Here is an 18,490-nt window from a genome sequence, read left to right on the forward strand (position 1 = left end):
AGAGGCTGGTGCGGAGATGCTACGGATACTGGAGGTCTGGAGATTACATAAGTGGGACGCTGTGGTCTCCCTGCTCTGGCGACAGGGGCACAAAGGCACAACGATGGGAGATCTGATGGGCATGAGGATTAGAAGCTGGATCTGAAAGGCGCCAGGCCTGTATCGGCAGCAAGACTCCCGCTAGTCTCTGACCACACGCACAGTGAAGTGCAGGCTAAACACAAATGTATACATGGTGATACAACAATGCACTCGCTCACAATCGTATACGCATGTAAGAGTCAGCATTGTCCTCAACGTGACTGGCTGGCATTGCTGAGTGGCGTCATATGGGCACACTTAGAGAGAGAGAACAGGCTCGAAGGATAAGAAAGACGAGAGGAAATCTTTTGTTCTGGGGCTTTAGCGATCTCAAGTTTGGTAAAAGAAGCAGGCCTTTAGCCTGAAGTATAAACAGTTACTCAATGGCTGGAGCCGGTGATGGGGAACTATGGTGTTTAGTTCGGGGGGGGGGGGGGGTGGTTGTGTCTGAGGAAAAACGATGCCAGACCAGGGCCGAGGTTCGGTCTGTGGGAACTTCTCAGAATCAGAGGGATAGAGTTACACAGCCCCGCTGAGGTTTTCAAACAAAAACACACAACAAAATGACCACAAGGCGAGACTATTCCGGTCACCCAGTCACATGGATGCTGGAGCGCAGAGTGGAACTAATGTTTTGGGGATTATCATCTAATATTATTAACCAAGAGTGTCTCTCTCTTTTGTGGAGAGACGGAGCTGGAATAAATGAAGGTGGCAGGAGTGACGTCACATACTTGTCAGATCTCGTCCAAGCTGTCTCAGGTCTGTGTTGAGGTCATCAAAGTTGACCTGTGCAGCGAGGAAGACATCCTGAGGTTCAGGAAGTGGGAATATACTCTCGTCTGTGCCGGCGTTCTGGTGGAATACAATTTAAACAGCAATAACATCAGAAACTGAGAAATGTAATGTTTCTTCTGACTCAAAAAACAATGTTAGATCCGAGTCAAAATGGGTAAAGACAAATATAGTCAACCTAGAAGAGTGAATAGTTGTTTTTGGAATATTACCTCATCCACATTGTGCAGGTAGTACGACACCACATAGTCCACCAGGCTGATACGATTGTCCTGAGAAGAAATGCAGGAGAGGAGTCACAACTGCATCAGTAGAAAGTAAAAGCTTTTCATAGAAAGATTGTCAAGCTGCATGAAATGTTTTACGCTCTATGGGATCGCTCAGAAAGATTTGATATGTTTGATATATGTGTTGAGGGAATAAAATCAGTTTCTGTGAGTTGATGAAGATGTTGAAGTCATTTAGTTCACCTTTCTTTTATCACCGTGGGGGTCGTGGAGTTTGGCCTCCCAGGTGACATGCTGTAACCTGATGAATGGTGTTCATCGGTAGTTTCAAAAAAATGTAAAACCTTTCATATTATATTTATATGTTATATAATTAAGTTAATATTCTCATGACAGGGTTTGAAAAGTGACTTGAACATCAATCAAAGGTATGGCAGTGAAATGCTCCTTTGTTGTGAAGAACATTTTCTACCATTAAATATCAGGTCTGTAAAATAAAATTACGTTTATTTTATTGGATTGCCCTTAGTATGGAAAGCATGCTCACGATAAGATATGGTATTCACTTATTCTACATCAATATTTTTTAATATCATTAATAAAAAAACGACCTCCTCAGCAGGTTCCTGCCACATCCTCACATATTGTTTACCATTCACAACAGATTGTCTTTACACTAGAAACAGCTCTCTGCTGTTGGCCAGTGATCAATAAGTTTGACTTCTTACACTTTTATACATATACTCCCTGAAAAAAAACAATATTTAGCATGAGTAAATCCTGCAGTATTTAAAAAGCAGCATCTAAAAAGGAGCTGCTACGGTTCTCCAACCGTGATCAAGGCCTTACTCTGCTCTTCACATCCTTCAGTTTAGGCAGAATGTCCAGACCAAAGCCGTCAGCCTGACCTCTGGTCCTGTTGCCTCCGTTCATGTGGTTCCCCAGAGCCAACACCAGCCCCATCACATCCGTTACACCGTCTTTCTCCAGCAGAGCCTGAAAACACTCACAGGATCAACTCCAGACAGCTGGCACCACACTCAGGGTGATCCACACATTCAATCCTGTTTGAGTTACACTGAAAGCCTTTTTGAGTTCGGCGATGGTGATGTCATTTGTATGGAAAATACACTGAACATCTCATCATTGAACCAGAGGGAGTCAGACATGTAGGTGCTACTTGTTAACACCACAGACAGCTCTATGTATGTAATATGTGTTAGGATGTTAATATGTTGAGAGGAAAAGGGAGATAATTGTCAAATATACAGTAACTTGATACATCAAGAGAAGATAGATCATGTGTAGCTTTCCTTCCCATACCTTGCAGACGGAGGAGAACGTGTTGAGCTTTGTTTGGATGGACGTGATCCCATCGATGAAGGCCGACTGGAAGATGATGCAGTGAGCTCTGCCTACAAAGTCTGGGATCTGAGACAGCTCATACAGGAACCTGGAGCACAACCACATCAACAGTAAGAGGACAACATGTGATGATATTGTCCATCCCTCTTAAGAACTGAGTTAAGACACAGCATACAGTATATTTGTCTCGTCAGAATATACAAACAAAAACACGAATCAATGACTGGTGCAGCCTCTAAACATTTCTGTTCGCAGGTGAAATACTGACTGTTCGGGTTTGTCCAGCAGTTTAACTTCCTCTTCTTCTGACGTCTCGTAGTGTTTCTTGATTCTCTCCAGTTCCTCGGGCTGCGCTCTCTGACACATTGACCAAAAAAGGGGTTCATGATCGTACAATTGCATTTGCAGTTAAACCGCAGCATGTTGTAGTGGTAGCGGGCTGTGAAACCTACATTTTCATACAGTGCCTCAATCGTCTCCAGGTCCACCACAGAGTGGTCCACTGCCAGTACAGCTAGAAGGGGGGTGTTAATAACAGACACACATTTGAGATAAGGCCGAGTAACAGGACACTGTGAAAATCTACTGAAAAGAAGAAAACAGGAAAAGTGAAGAGGCCAAACAGAGAGCTGCAGATCTCCAGAGTCTGCTGTTTGTGACAAAGACGTACAGGAGTTTGGGATTAGCAATTCACATCGTCCGTCTGTAACTGTCATGCTGACATTGTGGTGAGTGTGTCAGCCTTTAATCCTACTTCATATTCACCAAACAGCTCTGATGCAGAGTGAAGTACAGGGTAAGTCCAGCGTGATGCCGGGGTTTGGGATGTTCAGGGAGCTAGTTGCGTGAATGTTTACAGCGGAATCCTGTCTCGTTCCCAGACTGGCTTGGAAATAAAGCTAGTTTAGTGATTTACTGTAATCTCTAATCTCATGTCATAGACATGATGATGTTTGTTTGACAACACACATTTTGAGGTTTTAGTGGTAATGCTCATGATAGGCTGTTCCACCACGACAAGAATATCCGGGAGAAACACTGAGAATGTATAAGCATGGGAACATTTAAAATATCGTCTCAGCAAGCTAACGTAACGTAAATAACACTTGCCAGTCGTGGGAGAAGTTTTCAGATTTTATTTACTGTGAACAACCTGCAACGCTCTAGCTGTCAGGTGTGATAGAGTACAAAGGAGTACAAAATACAGTGAAATGTAGCGGAGTAAAAGTATAAAGTACTTGAACACAAGCTTTGTTTACATCCTGATATACGACACCACAGATACTTCTGAAGCCACTTTCATGAACTTTTTTTGGGGAGGATGTGATCCATGAATTGATATGGCTAGTGTGGCAAATGTAGGCTTCATATATTTTGATATTGGGCTTTGAAACAATTGTGATAAAAGAAGCAGCAAAAAATGTTGCTTTATTTAAATTCAAACTTGTATTGTACTCTCATACAACAAACACTGACCTTGTTGTATGTCGTTCATCTCCAGGTGGAGGCTCGATATGAGGATGCCCACGGCCTGAGAGCGCTTTCCATCCAGCAGCTTAATGATCTGAGCACACACACACACACACACATACAGTTGCCATGACCACCACTATAGAAACCATTAGTGAGTCATTAGCGAAGAGTTTATCGTAAAAAGAAGGAGCAAAACAAACAACAAGGTGAATCACAGCTGTGAGTTGAATATGAATCTCTTGGTTTTCGGAGGACGTAAACTCAAACATGGGGGAGTTCTTTTGTGTCTTTGTCCTCCAGAAGTCTCATAATTGTGTCTCAATCTGGATTCATAACGCTCGTCTCTTAATGACCTGGCATCTGAAGACTCGACGGCATCGACCCCCTCTAGTGGACAAACAATCCCTCAAATGAAGGCGTGTCTTCGCAGGATGTTCCAGCTAATTTGGAGTGTTACCTTCCTGTCTTTGGCTTTCTTCTCATAAGCCTCTGACAGTGGCTTCTTCTTGGTCTGGGTGGTGGTTTTGGCGAAGAGATCCTCAAACTCGCTGGTGTTTATGATATTTGGTTCCTCTAAAGTATTCCACAGTGTCTTGTTCCTGAGTGTGTGTCAGAGAGAGAGAGAGAGAGAGAGAGAGAGAGAGAGAGAGAGAGAGAGAGAGAGAGAGAGGGGCATAATGGTCAGTCAGCCTGTGTTTCAATATTTTGTTTTTAGATCATAATGATTTTTTTACTTGATTGATTCATATAATAACTGATTTCATAATTCCTTATGTATTCATATTACTTGTTATTTGAATACAAAATATAAATAAATGTGTTTTAGTTTTTGATTAATGTCTACAGCTTTCAGCACTTGGAAAAACACTTAAACCTCTCTCTTTAACTTCAGCATCTTAGATTCTAAATAATTGTAATTCATTTCATGTGTTTTATTTATTTGTCTAATAGCCATTTAGGAGAACCGCGACTATATGACTCAAATATTGATATTTTGTTTTCATTAGATTGATTTTTACAGTCACAGACAATTCTTACTTAAACACAGAATCAAATGAGCTGATTTATAATCATCTTGTGTATTTTCCTATTTATTGTGAACCTACTTGGTGTCCTGGATCTGGATTCTGGTCCAGTAAAGAGGCTTCATGGGTTGGGAAAGCTCCACTGTCGGTTTCCTGGGAGGTTTTTCAACAATGAGACCCCAAGCAGGAGGTGGTGGGGGAGCAAATCCTGGCATGGATGGAGGAGGAGGAGGAGGTGGCGGAGGTGGTGGCGGAGGTGGCGGTGGAGGGCCATGTGACAGCTGCATGTGGTTTAAGGGTGAAGACAAACATGGCGGAGTTGGAGGAGGAGGAGGAGGCAGATTGTCTGTTTTGGTTGCCTGAGAAGGAGCAGGAGGTTGTTCTGATGGAGGCAGCGTGCCTCCAGGTGGAGGAAGAGTTCGGGATGGAGCGTCATGTGTTGAGGAGGAAGTATCGTCCCTCTGACCTGCCAGACTGAGGCTGATAGAAGCCAGGTCCAGCTTTTTGGGGGTCACCCTCTGCTGCTGAGGGCTGGTGCAGACTCTCCCTGAATCTTCTCCATCCTCGTGAGTCTTAACAAATGTCTCTCGGTCGGTCTGGATGCACACTGTGCGGAAGGATTTGTGTACCACGTCGTCTTCCGTTGATACTGCGACGTCTTTGAGTTCTCCACGACGGCGCGTCCCAACCTGGGAGAGTTCAGCCTGCAGCTCAGCCACACGGGCGACATTGTCCTCGTTCTCTACCCTCAGTCTGGAGAGTTCCTGACCCAAGTCCTCCTGGAAACAATAAAAGTCACACTCAGCCCCACTTTGACCCTCTTGAGCGTTATCGCTACAGTCAAGTCACAGGATTAAGCATCAGTTTATCATAAATAAACTGTAAATCTCCAGTAATCTTACTGCATTTTTAAGGTATTTCCAGAATATTATCAGGATAGAAAAAATATATTTTCTCCGCTGCATCTGAAAATACAGTAAGACTTTCATTACACATTAACTTTGAAATGATTGTATATAAAAATACATCTTATTGGACATTGCACTCTAACACATTTCTTTTAGAAGAAATTCATCAGAAATGTACCAATTGAACACTTTCTCTGTTTTCGCTGACCTTTGCACATTACATGGTTCTTTCCAAGAAATAAAAAAAGCAAAGGAATTCACTTTTTAAATTATTAACTAATTTCCCAAGTTGAGACTCTGTCCTGACTCAGACATAGTCAGTAGCCAGATGTGACATAATCACTGTGCTTGACTTCCATGGTGCAAGATGAATACAGACACGTTATCGTTGACATGAATATAAATAAATGATTCTGAGAATGAAATGTGTGCTTGAAAAGAGTTCTGCATTGGACAAAAACGAAAAAGCCTGTGTCACTTCCAGCCATCTTTGTTTGGATTAGTCACAGAGTTGCAACTCAGCAAACAGGTTAGAAAAGAAATCACCGTGCAGCAATCATGAAGTGTTTCAATTCAGATGGACAGAAGGGTCTTTGAGGATTCTGGAAACACCTTTTGGCTTTTGCAAAAATAGCAGGCTTCATCTGTCGGACTCTAATGTAATGATAATGAATGCATGAGAGTTACAAACTGGGCCTAGTTAGACTCTACATCAATGGGGATGATGGGAACGGCCCAGTTTTTCTTGAAGGAACTGTTCAACCTTTTAGGAAATGCTTTTTTTTTTGCTGAAAGGTAGACGAGAAGTCTCAGCAAGAAGCTCATAAGTGAATATCCCAAAATGTCAAACGACTCAGCAGCACACCGTGTTCCTCACTGTATCGTTCACACTGACCTGTAAATTCTCCAGCTCCTCTTTGCATTCTCTCTTCAGCTGCAGGAGAGCAGCCTGGTGCTCTGAGAGGAAACGGAGCACAAGGACATTTTACAACAGCGCTGTGTTCCTTCTTGTACCACAAAAAGGTGTTTCCTATTACAGCTGTGGGGCCCGAGAGTGCTTCCTTTATCCCAATGGCTAGTGGTGTGGACGGGGACCAGCTGAGGACGAACAAATTACGACAAATGTGAGACACTTGAGAACTGTGAATAATTCTGCATGACAAATCCAATTCATGTTTTCGCACTGCAGGAGGCTGAGGGCTGTTTGAGGATATATCAGCAATACAAAGCTTGACCAGATGCTGGCAGTAGAGCTTCACATGGAGGAAAAGCTGATGGCACACACGGCTTACTCTTGAACAAAGGATGGTGGGTGTGTACACATGAAGCACACAGGTTTATCCCTGCTCAAACAACCTTTGATAAACCTTCTGATAAATGAGGACATTTTTCAAGACAGGTGAGATTATTCTAATTTAGAACTCATTCAAAGGAAGCAGGACCACTTTTGTTCCTTTCACAAGCTGTGAGTCACATATTGAACGTGTCTGAGATTCATTGCTCCTTTAAAAAGCATTGTTTTGTGAATAAAAACCAAAGTAAAAGCTTCATATTGTGGTTTAATATGTGAAGACAAGGTGTTTCAGACCGGTCTGTAGTGTGAGGCCGGACTTCATTTTGACCTCAGATTAGTTTCATGCAAGTTAGACCGTTTTTACAAATGCAAAGACTGACTTATTGTAAGTAAAACAAACTAAGAATCGTTCAGTCCAGTAAATCCCTTCACATCCTGAAGGTGCTGGAGTCTTACAGACTGGTTTGCTGTCACAGGGTGGAGTTGTGTTTACCAAAGCAGTGGAGCTTGATATCACATCCATCACATGATATCACAGAGCAAACATTCCCACTCCCTCGACAGCGCCGTCTCAAATGAGCTGTCGGTCATGCATATTCAGTTGAACACGATGAGTCTGCGTGGATTTTTATTTTCATTTTAAAGGCTGTTGACGTATTCACTTTATGTATTCAGATTTATTTTAGCAGAGATTTATATTTCTTTGCTGAGTCTAATGACAATATTTTATTGTGCATGCTCAGTTTAGAGCAAAAGGAGAGGTTTACACTTAAATACTTTTCCACAGATTGGATTTGAATGAGGCTAGAAGAAAAGAAAAAACATTTGTAGAAATATTTTCATACAGAAGAGGAGTCTGTGTGAAAAATATGAATGTATATTAATCTGCGAGTACCTGCTTCTGTGTATTTCAGCCCAACCTTTTCCTCCTTAAGTGGCGGCCAGACGGCTTGTAGGCGACCAGGAGTTCTTTCCTCTCCCTCTGCTGGGGTGGATGCTTCTGACTAGGAGGGGGGGGGGGGGGGGGGGGAGAGAGAGAGTTTGGCATTAGATTGACAACAAACAATTACAAATGGAGCTTCTTTACGCACAGGACAGTATTCCAAACACGGCTCTGGTAAAGCTAGTTGATGCTTTATTTATTCACAACTCGTACTTTGCCATGAGGTGATTCTTTCTTCTCCTGCGTCTTGTTGGAGGTTTTCTCGAAAAGCGCTCTAAGCGCATCTTTATCTGCTCTTATCTTCCACCTCCCTGCATCCAGGTCCACCTTCTCTGTTGGGTCGTTCTTCAAAGGCTTTGGGGTGAAAAAAGCTTTGAAGGCACCAAATGCAGCTTCTGCACTGGACACAGAGGGTTTCGTAGACTCAACTGAAACCCCCGCACCCTCCCCTGTTTCAAGTTCTTTCCCATCACCCTCTTGACTTTCTTCAATCTGGTTCTTCTCATTCTCTTCCTCATCTCCCTCAGCCTCCATTTCCTCCCTTTCCTGTTTCTCGTCCCTTCTCTTTTCCTTGGTCAGTAATTGGGAGATCTGGTCCAGGAAGTTCCCTTGAACTTTAGCATCCCCCTGCTTCTCAGGGAAAATGTCCCTCCTTGTTCCTTGAGAGGAAGGTTTGATCTGGGCCACGGTGTCGTGCTCAGGCCCGACTACCCCCTTCCTCAGGACCCTCAGGCCGCTGAAGAGTGCCGGGATCTGGATCTGCTTGTCCGTGGGGGAGACTGGGGTGAAGGTGGCTCTGGTGCAGATGGATCCAGGTGGAGGGTTATTGGCTGCAGATGTTTTCAGAATATTTGGTGAAGTGTCTTTGGTGCTGGGAGGATTGTGAGATTGGACGGAAAAATCTGGAAATGCATCTCTTTTCTCTTCTTCTTCTTCGCTTCCCTCCTCTGCACCTGTTCTCTCCTCCTCATTGGTATTTTTGAAGCAGGAAGGGCCATCGGTTTGCTCCAATGACGGTGCTACTATGGGTTCAACCTCTTCCTCAACCGCAGGTCCTGTCCGAGTCACCATTATCACTACATGTTTGGTTTTAGAGGATCTACTTTTCACATATTCCTCGGAGTCGAAACCCACATCTGAACTGGATGCACTTGTGGCAAAATCTTCCTGGCAGAGAACATTTTCGTTGCCTTCTATTCCTCTCTGATTGGCTTCTTCAGCATCATCCTGCGTGACAGCGACTGCTGCAACACATTCACAACCTGTATTCGTGCAGTCATTTGAAATGTGTTGACGTTTTGATTGCAGAGTCTCCTTCAAGGTAGGTTCACCCAGCGAGTTCTCGTTGTCAGCCACGCTTTGCTGCTCCGTTAGGTTGACATGATTCCGCTCCTCTTCCGTCATATCTGAGTCATTTCCTGCTTCTCTCCTACTTATGTCTCCCTCGGATTTAGAAGTTATCTCCTCCCCTACGCGAGGCAATATAATGCCTGATAAGGAGTCTCTACTGTTGTCCACAGCATCTTCAAAACTCATATCCCTATTTTTCTTGAGATTAAAACTCAGCCCAGTGCCTCTTTGCATTGTATCGTCATTGTCCTCCTCTGAGAGGGTCCTGGAAAACTTCAGAATGGCTTTTTGCACCACCATCGCTGATAAGTTGCTCATAAGAAAGTGGTGACATTATCCAGAGTGGATGGAGCAGGAGGTTCTCGAAAAGCTTTTCCCACAATGTCAACATTGTGGCTCGTATTTGAGACATGCAACATCGTGCTATCTTACATTCGAAAAATGGTGTTCAGGCATCTGTATGGCATGCACTCATTTGTATAGCTGATTCCAGGATCATGCAACATCCATTTACTATTAGAATATAATGAGAAAGAAAAGTCAATAAAGGTATATCACAACTTGTGAAAATCCGACCTGTTTCCGCTCCAGTTTGATGAAAATAAATAGATTTATTTTCCCCCGCTACAACAGCTCCTTCATGTCTTACAGCAGAACTACATTTCCAGACCTAAAACTGGAAGTTAGTCACTTGGAGCCACCAATAGCAGGGGAGAAATCCACACAGTAATGGAAAAGGGAAGCTTTCCAAGCCCCAGCTCCATGGCTCTGCCGGTTAGAGTGACTCAACCATAATTAAAAGTCAGATCCAAGTCCTGGCTTCCAAGTTCTGGCTCCTTTCCCCTCTGGCTCCTCTATAGCTTCTGTAGTTTACGGAGCAGCATCTTGGACGACACCCCTGCAGATTGTCATCCTGTAATTGGAAGCAGATGGTGACTGAAGCCACTGTGTGTGACAACACCGTGACAGATCCGTGAGGCATTGGGCAAAGAAAGCCACCCAGTACAGATGGAGGGCCACCACACCCAGAGCTGAAGGAGGGTAAACAGCACTGCCAGGGATCACTTGCTGAACGTTATGGCCTGTAAATCCACATTCACAGGGAGGTCGCTCAGCTACCCTGTACTGAGCAGCACTCTGCTAATCAGGGGGTCTTATCGGGTCTAGCCCCACCAGCACTGTACTGTTAATCAGCTCACATTGCATCAAACGTACACTGTGGAGAGACAGAGACACTCAGATCATTAGTTGTAAAAAAGTACTGTGTTCAGTGACATTGTTATTGGCTTAGCAGTTTAATGTGTGTATTAACTGTTTTTAATGCATTATATTATAAATAAACTTGCCCTGCTTTGCCTTTATTTGTATGCAATAAACAAACGAACCGAGAAAAAAGTGGATTTCAAAATAAAGTGACAAATTATTTCAAGTTGGTGACACAGATCAACACAAAGAAGAAGGTCATAAAAAAGTAACAAAAAAGTAAGAAATATCTAAAAAATAACCAGTAAATCAATGAGTAAATACATTCCCAAAACGAAGAATTAAAAGTTAAAATCAAAAAATATAAATGAATGCATAATTATATAATTATATAATTCTCAAAACAAAGATACACATTGTTTCACAGTCAAGCTGGTGATATTTATAAATACTACAAATGATCAAATAAATAAATAGAAAAAAAAAAGATAAAACATAGAATTAAGCAGTGTAACATAAAAACAAAACAAAATACAATAAAATATCTTAAAGGTGTGATTAAAGATGTGAGAAAAGCCATTTAATTCAGAAAAGTAAGAATATTTCACGTGCTTTACATGCGCACAGATACTGGCACTAAATGGACGAGAACTCTTTTTCTGGATTCCTGAGTTAACAAAATCTAAATGAAACTGTAAACATCCTCCGTCCCTGGTTCGGGTTATTCTTAGTTCTCAGGTTCCACCCTTATTTGCTTTTCTGTTACATTATCACAGCCAGAAGCAGGTAAGTGACATGTTTACTGGATGTCACTCCACCGTTTAACTTTCTCTAACAATTACTCAGAGACGTGCCTGAAACTCTGCAGCGGCGTATTATTGCTACACTTAACCGTAGGAATACTAATAAAGTGTTTTTTGCATTCCCTTGGGAGGGACAGTGTGGCCTTTATTATGTGAGCTGTGTTTATGTAATGGGAATGAATACAGATAATCCCATGAAATAGCATGAGAATCACACGCACAACTCTTTAACAATTGCATAATAATAACCATTCATAATAAATTGCTCTTTATTATGAATGGTTACAAATGTAAACTTACCAAATCATTTCTGTTGATGTTGTTGAATTGTCTGATTTTGGATTCTCCATAACTTTAAAGTTTGAGTTTAGAGTAGCATCAGACTGGATAGTGTTTGAAGAATATGTCCATATTATCTCTTATATTCTTTCTACTTTCAATGAAAACTTTTTCTTCAATGAAGACTTTTTCAATGTGTTTTATATATATTTATATTGCAATCAATTACTTGTATTGTTATTGTTATTATTGTCTATGTTTCTCATGCAATGTGTTACCTGAGTGTGAAGAATGTTCACAATGGTCAAATATGAATTTTGTCTCAACTCTCAGCTCCACACACTCATGTGTACAGAGGGAAAGAGGCGGAGCTTAAGAGCTTTAACCCCAGTAAACTACCATTTCATGCTAATACAGATGCCATTGCTTATACAATGCACCTACAGAGTCGCATTAAATCCCTTCTGTTATTTAACAACAAGGAACTCTTTGTCACACACACACACACACACACACACACACACACACACACACACACACACACACACACACACACACACACACACACTGTATGAGGCTTTTCTTTTTAGTGTGAATATGTAGGTTCATGATGATTGGGCCAGTGTCTGTCAGCTGTTGTGTTTTAGAGCAAGTAAATGTAAATGTTTAGGTATTGTGGTCTGGATCACCATCATGAGCCAATAATCTGCAAATTGTCTTTTCAGCTAATCTAAGTGTCATCTGCTCAGATGAAAAAACTGCTGATTTTTAGGTTGTGGTAATACTTTAAACTCCCAGTCCAGACAGCATAACACAGATAAAGTCTTCAACACAACTCACCCAGAACTCCGGTGGGAGAGGCGTGGGTGTCGGTGTATCAATGATGTCATCTTCAGGAGCAGTGATGCGCAGGAAGTCGATGTGTTTCGGTCTGGAGGGATGAGAAAGTGACTTGCAGAAGAAGAGAGACTCCTCCACCTCCTGCAGCCAGATCTTCTCCCGTCTCTGCAGAGCCTCATCTGGGGGGTCAGGAGTCAAATCACCATCAGAGCAGAATCATTATTTTTTCACACTTTAAGTAAAAGTGGCCCAAAAAAACAGCATCAAAAGAGAAAAAAACCCACTGAATATGATATTTATTTGAGCTCTGATTTGGGCTCCTTTTTACATGTGGTCTTCCATCTGGCACATATCTGATATACAGTCGGAAGTGTAAAAGTCTATAGTATTTCAATATCAAAGTGCAACAGCAGCAGCTGGTGCCTCTTCTGGGTTACGCTACAGTGTCACCATGAGGACATAAGACAGAACTTCAGCTATAAATGAATAGAAGAAAACCTCTCTCTTATTAAATGTTTTGCAGCTCAAAAGGAGCAAAAAGCACCACCAGCATGCTGGCTGTCACACTCAGCTTTATTTGACTGTTTGATATGATTCTTTGCTTTCCACTTTTGACTCGTGGCCAATGATTAATCCATCGTCCTCTAGTCAGTGGACACCTGTTGAGATGTGTTTATAATGTGATGCTTGTGGAAATGTTTTAAGCCGGATAAAGAACTATAACTGATCAACTACCGGCAATCTCGGTTATGCCAGTATCATTGCCAAGCACAGTAAAAACACACGTTCTAATCTGATCGTGAAGAATAATAAACTAAACAGACACGAAAGCAGAGTCTGAACCCTGAAAGCTGCTCTGAAGATGCACAACTTTAGCTGGCCTGTCACAATGAATGCATGCATATGCAACAACATACATGAGAGCAGATTCAGCTATTTATAGTGTTTTATGAAGCATTGACTTCCCTATCAGTTACCTGCTATGCTGTGTGGATGATGATGTTCCAACTTTATTTGGATATATATTTAAGTACGCAAACTATCAATTTATCTATTTCTTTTCAACAATCACCTTTCTAAGTTGTAATGTGATGAAAAGCAGCTCAATCTTGTGTTCTTTCACTTCCTGCATCCAGATTTTCCCCATTTGTTGCCGAGCTGGTCACACAGTCCTCGCTCTGTCGTTTGGATAAAGAGAGGAAGCTATTCTGCAGTAAATCCATCTGTATCATTTCAGAGTAGAGTGCCAACAGAGATGATCGGTGTGGAACTTTCAGCGGACACATGACGGTCCTCAAAGCCAGATTAAACAGTTTATGGAAATGTGTTGTCTGTCCTTATTTGACCACACTGAAGAGAACACTGGGTTTTGAGAATAAAACCCTCCAAAGGCTCTGCATGTCTTTCTTCCTCTCGCTCTCATCACCACTCTCTAAAGATGTGCTGTATTTCACAAAGTGAACTCAAGCTATCATTTCTATACATTCATTATATACAGCAGCTTCAAGAGTGCTCTATTAACCTTATTCCACACGGCCTCTGAAGATACAGTGTATTGGAGATCCGCTCTTCATTGAAGCAACCTGATGTTTTATTACGACTCGAAACTCCACCATTTTATCAAATATGAAGCATTGCGATGTCATCATTGTGCATCATTTTGAACAACTTTCCAAAAGCTATCTAAAACACCCCACAAATGTATGGGTTCACTTCTAGAAATGGAAATGAGGTTCTGTGGCAGACCCAGAGGAAGGTTGCCATTATTTCAACTGTAAATCTAATCAGAAAGACGCTCCAACATGCATTCCTCATGAATGATTGTGTCTGTGGAGTGTTTAGAGATGGACAAACCAGAGAAACAAAATGTCCTTATCATGTACCATAAGAGGCATAGAGAGGTATGTGCAACTACAGTGCAACCTTTTCTTTTCTTGTCATTGATCCAGTAAACTGTTTAATGTTTGCATTCATCGACAAAGAAACACACACACACACACACACACACACACACACACACACACACACACACAATTTGTCTTGCTGCTCTTTAAATGGAAACTCTGGTTGTCTCAGGTCAGTGCAAGTGCAGGACTATGAGCTATATCCACATCAGGTGCTCACTGGTACATCATGCCTGAGCTAACACACACACACACACACACACACACACACACACACACACACACACACACACACACACACACACACACACACACAGATGTGGTGGTATGTCAGATCAGCAAGGGGTCATTATTTACAGACTACCACACATCCTTCCAGTCTGCTTCAGCAGCTGGTGGTAAAGAAGTGTGCACATGTGTGTGTGTGTGTGTGTGTGTGTGTGTGTGTGTGTGTCTGTGGGTGTGTATGTGTGGGTGAGAGAGTCAGACTACACTCAGCAAGTACCACCTTTAAAGACATCTGCTCTTCTTCCTCCTCTGTTCACTTCACTAACAGCCACTGAAAGTCAACGTCATTCTGTTTCTTTCCCTCTGAAGGTATTCTGTCCTCCTTAACCCTAACCGTACACTGACTGACCATGAAGCACACAATGAAGTTACAAGAACAGCTAAATTCTTTTAAATACTTCACAGAATCCTGCATACTAGTAAACTGAATCTGAAACGAACCAATTGAGTCAACTCCGGAAAAAATATTGTAACATCCTGTCGGGCTCAATGAAATGAGTATGATTTCTCTGTACTCACCTTTCTCTGTATTTATAATACTTCAAGAAAACTTCAATGTCTTAATGATATATTGTCTTTCAACCAGAGTTTGGAGTCTCTCCACCAAATGTAATCCCATTTTAACAACAGAGTAACATTACATTTACATAAACCATGAATGGTTTTCAAATGACTGAACTTAATCATTAAAAAAAAGATCTGGGGATTTAAGTGTTGACTTGCTGGGAATGAATCGTGCTGACTCAGGAAATGAATTGATTTGCGGCACACTTTTAATCTTTGGGCTTAGAGGAAGCTATCAGGCAAAAGGCTCAAGTCCAAGTGAAGTCACGAGTCAATGATGTTTAAGTCCAAGTCGAGTTGCAAGTCTTCCGATTATTGAGTCTAAAGTCATCAAATGTTTGACTTGAGTCTGACTCGAGTCCAAATCATGTGACTCCATTCCAGACCTCTGCTATCAATCAAAAACTATTTGATCACAAAGCTTCTAACTGATGCCACTATTTGCCTTTTTTATTTGTTTTACTGTATTTCATTTCGACAATGTCCTGCTGATGTCGATCATGTGATGCAATCAAAAGCTAGCAGCTGCTAAAGAGTTGGTAAAACTGTGACATAATGTGATCATATCATCATATTTTGATGTATCTGAACGTTGATAGACAATAATATCGAGCTATTGCCCAGACCTATGTGACTCGTTGCTAGTAGCCTGATTAGCATCATTACCTGAAAAGACGAGATCATCTTGACTGGTCTCTGTCTCACCAGAGCATCTGCACCTCAGTATCTGGTTCTGTTCCCTCTTCCTGCTATTCTTCTGGTCATTCCCTGTCCCACCACGTTCTGCAGCCCCCAGAGGGAATAAACTGTCTTCAACGGAGCTTGTCCACCTGACGTGACGCTCACGGGTGTCTTGTTCCTGCTGCAGAGAGCGCTCGCTGGACAGACTGGACGTGAATAGAGGCGACAGGATGGGAGACGTGCTTTCAAAGTTGCTCGATGATCTCGGAGAAAAATCCAGGAGTGCAGACGGAGACGGCGAAGGTGAAAGAGAGGGTGAGGAATTATTTGGCACAGTAGAGGCGAAGTGGTGAGAGTATGACGGTAGGTTTGGGGGCCTTCTCGTTGATCCTTCAAGGTTTGGCTCATAAGACGTTTTCTTGTTCTCTGTCAAGGCTTCACTCTCTGCTTTTGCTGCCTCCATCTTCAGGACCCGACGCAGACTCCGACTCAGAGCTTCGCCCAGAGCGTGAAGCTCCTCAACCAGCAGAGGCTCGTCTTCATTGCACCCCTTGTCCTGGGTCTCACCAAAGCATCCATCTGAGATGAACTGAGCCTCATCCCTCCCGTCGCTGCCTTCTTTCATCCAGTCCGAACTGGTGACACTCACCCGACGTATGATCCCCTCCACCTCCTCAATCTTGCCCATTACACGCTGTGCTGCAGCCTTCTCCTCGTACCACCATTGAGAGGACTTATCCTCTACACCTCCTGCCTTCTTTTCCTCATCTGCATCTCTTACTGCCTTGAAGATCTTGGCTTTGTGAGTATTCCTGGTACTGCCTTCTGTCTTCATAGTGGGGGAGATATATGTCGAGGACACATCATTGTCATATTCAGAGAGGTCTGTGTCAGAGTCAGGGAGAGCACATTCTTCCTTCACTGAAAAGCCCTCTCTTTTTTGGTTGAACGATGCAGACAAGGCATCAGGCAGCTTCACTCTCCACTTTGGCTTTAACTCCTGTCGACTCCGGTTTCTCTCCTCCAACGATGAAACTCTTTCTTTTGCCGTAACTCTCTTTCTCTGAGCGGCGGGAGTGCACATCATCGGCCCGACTTCCTCAAAGTCCCACACCCCAAAAGTAGGAGAGCTCGTCATGGTGAGCTTTGTCAGCCTATTCGCCTTGGGAGGCGCCCGTTGAGTCCCAGGTGTCGTCTTGAGGTTGTGCTGAAAGCCGCCGGAGTGAACGAGACCCTCAACTCTCCTCCTTCTTTTCCGAGGAATCTGTAGTCTGGGGGATTTCGGTAAAGCATCCCGACTCTCTGTGTAAAAAAGGTTCTGCTTATTCTTGATACTCTGTTGGTTGCCCATGCTCATTGAAGTCTGGCACTCCAAACACAACGGGAACAACTCTGTGGGCCAGAACTCAGAGGAGTCAACCAACACTTTAAGTCCGAAAGTACAAATTTGTCTGCTCGGCCCTGCTTCGCTGCTCCAGCTGTATGGAGCTAAATCCAGGTCAAAAGTTTCGTTCACTTGAAAAAAAAATGTGAACCTGAAAGTCCCAAAATACAGCAATGTATTCAAAATAAAAATAAGTGAATGAAAAGTTTTTTTGGGTTGAATATAATTTTGATTCACTTCTGGAATTTTTTCGAATACATTTTTTTTTTTCAGTTTTCACGTTCATATATATTTTGATATTTGAGTTCTTATATTTTTCAGTTTCAGATTTTATATTTTCAGATTCAAATCTTTTTTTTTTGGGTTTCAAATCTTTTTTTCACGTTCAGGTTTTTTTTTTTCACGTTCAGGTTTTTTTTTTCAGTTCAGGTTTTTTTTTTCAGTTCAGACTTTTGACCCAGATCTAACGTGGGGGGCGTGGTATCAACTGAGAGGGGCGTGTCATCATGAGTGACAGCATAACAACGAGGGCTGAGGAGTTCCTCAACCACGTTGCCTTCAGGTAACGTGGGCACCGCGAGAACTATGATTCAACACTTTCTATTCACCATATTCACGTGATTGAAAGTTTAAAAAATGACGCTAGTGCCAAAATTCTGTTTAGCAAGCTGTTTTAGCCTCTACTTGGGACGAATCACAGTAAAAGAGCAATAAACTATGCCATATTGGGCCGTTCAACTACCACACTTTAATATATGACGTTTCGCACTTCCACACACCACTGTGAACGCAGCGTAGTATCCTTGTGATGGCGTCCGCTCCACCTGGACCGCCTGCTGGCGCCAGCGCGCAGGTAAGAAATCGAATACATTTTTTTATAGATACTAGAAATTATCCTAAATATTATAATGATGATTGTAAGATAGCGTCATACATAAAGGGAGAAGATTTATTTAAGTGGGGATTTCGCCAAAGCTAGAAATTAAGCAACTAGCTGAATGCTGTTAGCTTGTGTTTGTGAATTGTTCCCTCCATACACTGACCAGCTCAAGTCCTTCAATGTGTGTTGTCTTTCGTAACAGA

The 18,490-nt window shown here is 42.4% G+C and overlaps 1 protein-coding gene across 1 annotated transcript in view; it reads right to left on the reverse strand.

Annotated features, from left to right (window-relative positions):
* fmn1 (formin 1) overlaps positions 1-18,490 on the reverse strand; it is a gene marked incomplete at its 5' end in the record, with an annotated part of 28,496 nt that overhangs the window by 5,393 nt on the left and 4,613 nt on the right. Inside the window, 13 exons of the mRNA XM_079291151.1 lie at positions 816-936; positions 1,089-1,148; positions 1,953-2,099; positions 2,427-2,556; positions 2,737-2,825; positions 2,921-2,982; positions 3,945-4,032; positions 4,399-4,540; positions 5,048-5,745; positions 6,770-6,831; positions 8,064-8,172; positions 12,587-12,765; positions 16,189-17,415. Coding sequence (XP_079147277.1) covers positions 816-936; positions 1,089-1,148; positions 1,953-2,099; positions 2,427-2,556; positions 2,737-2,825; positions 2,921-2,982; positions 3,945-4,032; positions 4,399-4,540; positions 5,048-5,745; positions 6,770-6,831; positions 8,064-8,172; positions 12,587-12,765; positions 16,189-17,415 — 3,114 coding nt within the window. The remainder of the gene's footprint in view (positions 1-815; positions 937-1,088; positions 1,149-1,952; positions 2,100-2,426; positions 2,557-2,736; positions 2,826-2,920; positions 2,983-3,944; positions 4,033-4,398; positions 4,541-5,047; positions 5,746-6,769; positions 6,832-8,063; positions 8,173-12,586; positions 12,766-16,188; positions 17,416-18,490) is intronic.

Source organism: Melanostigma gelatinosum (assembly GCF_949748355.1).
Source record: "Melanostigma gelatinosum genome assembly, chromosome: 19".
Classification (NCBI taxonomy): domain Eukaryota; kingdom Metazoa; phylum Chordata; class Actinopteri; order Perciformes; family Zoarcidae; genus Melanostigma; species Melanostigma gelatinosum.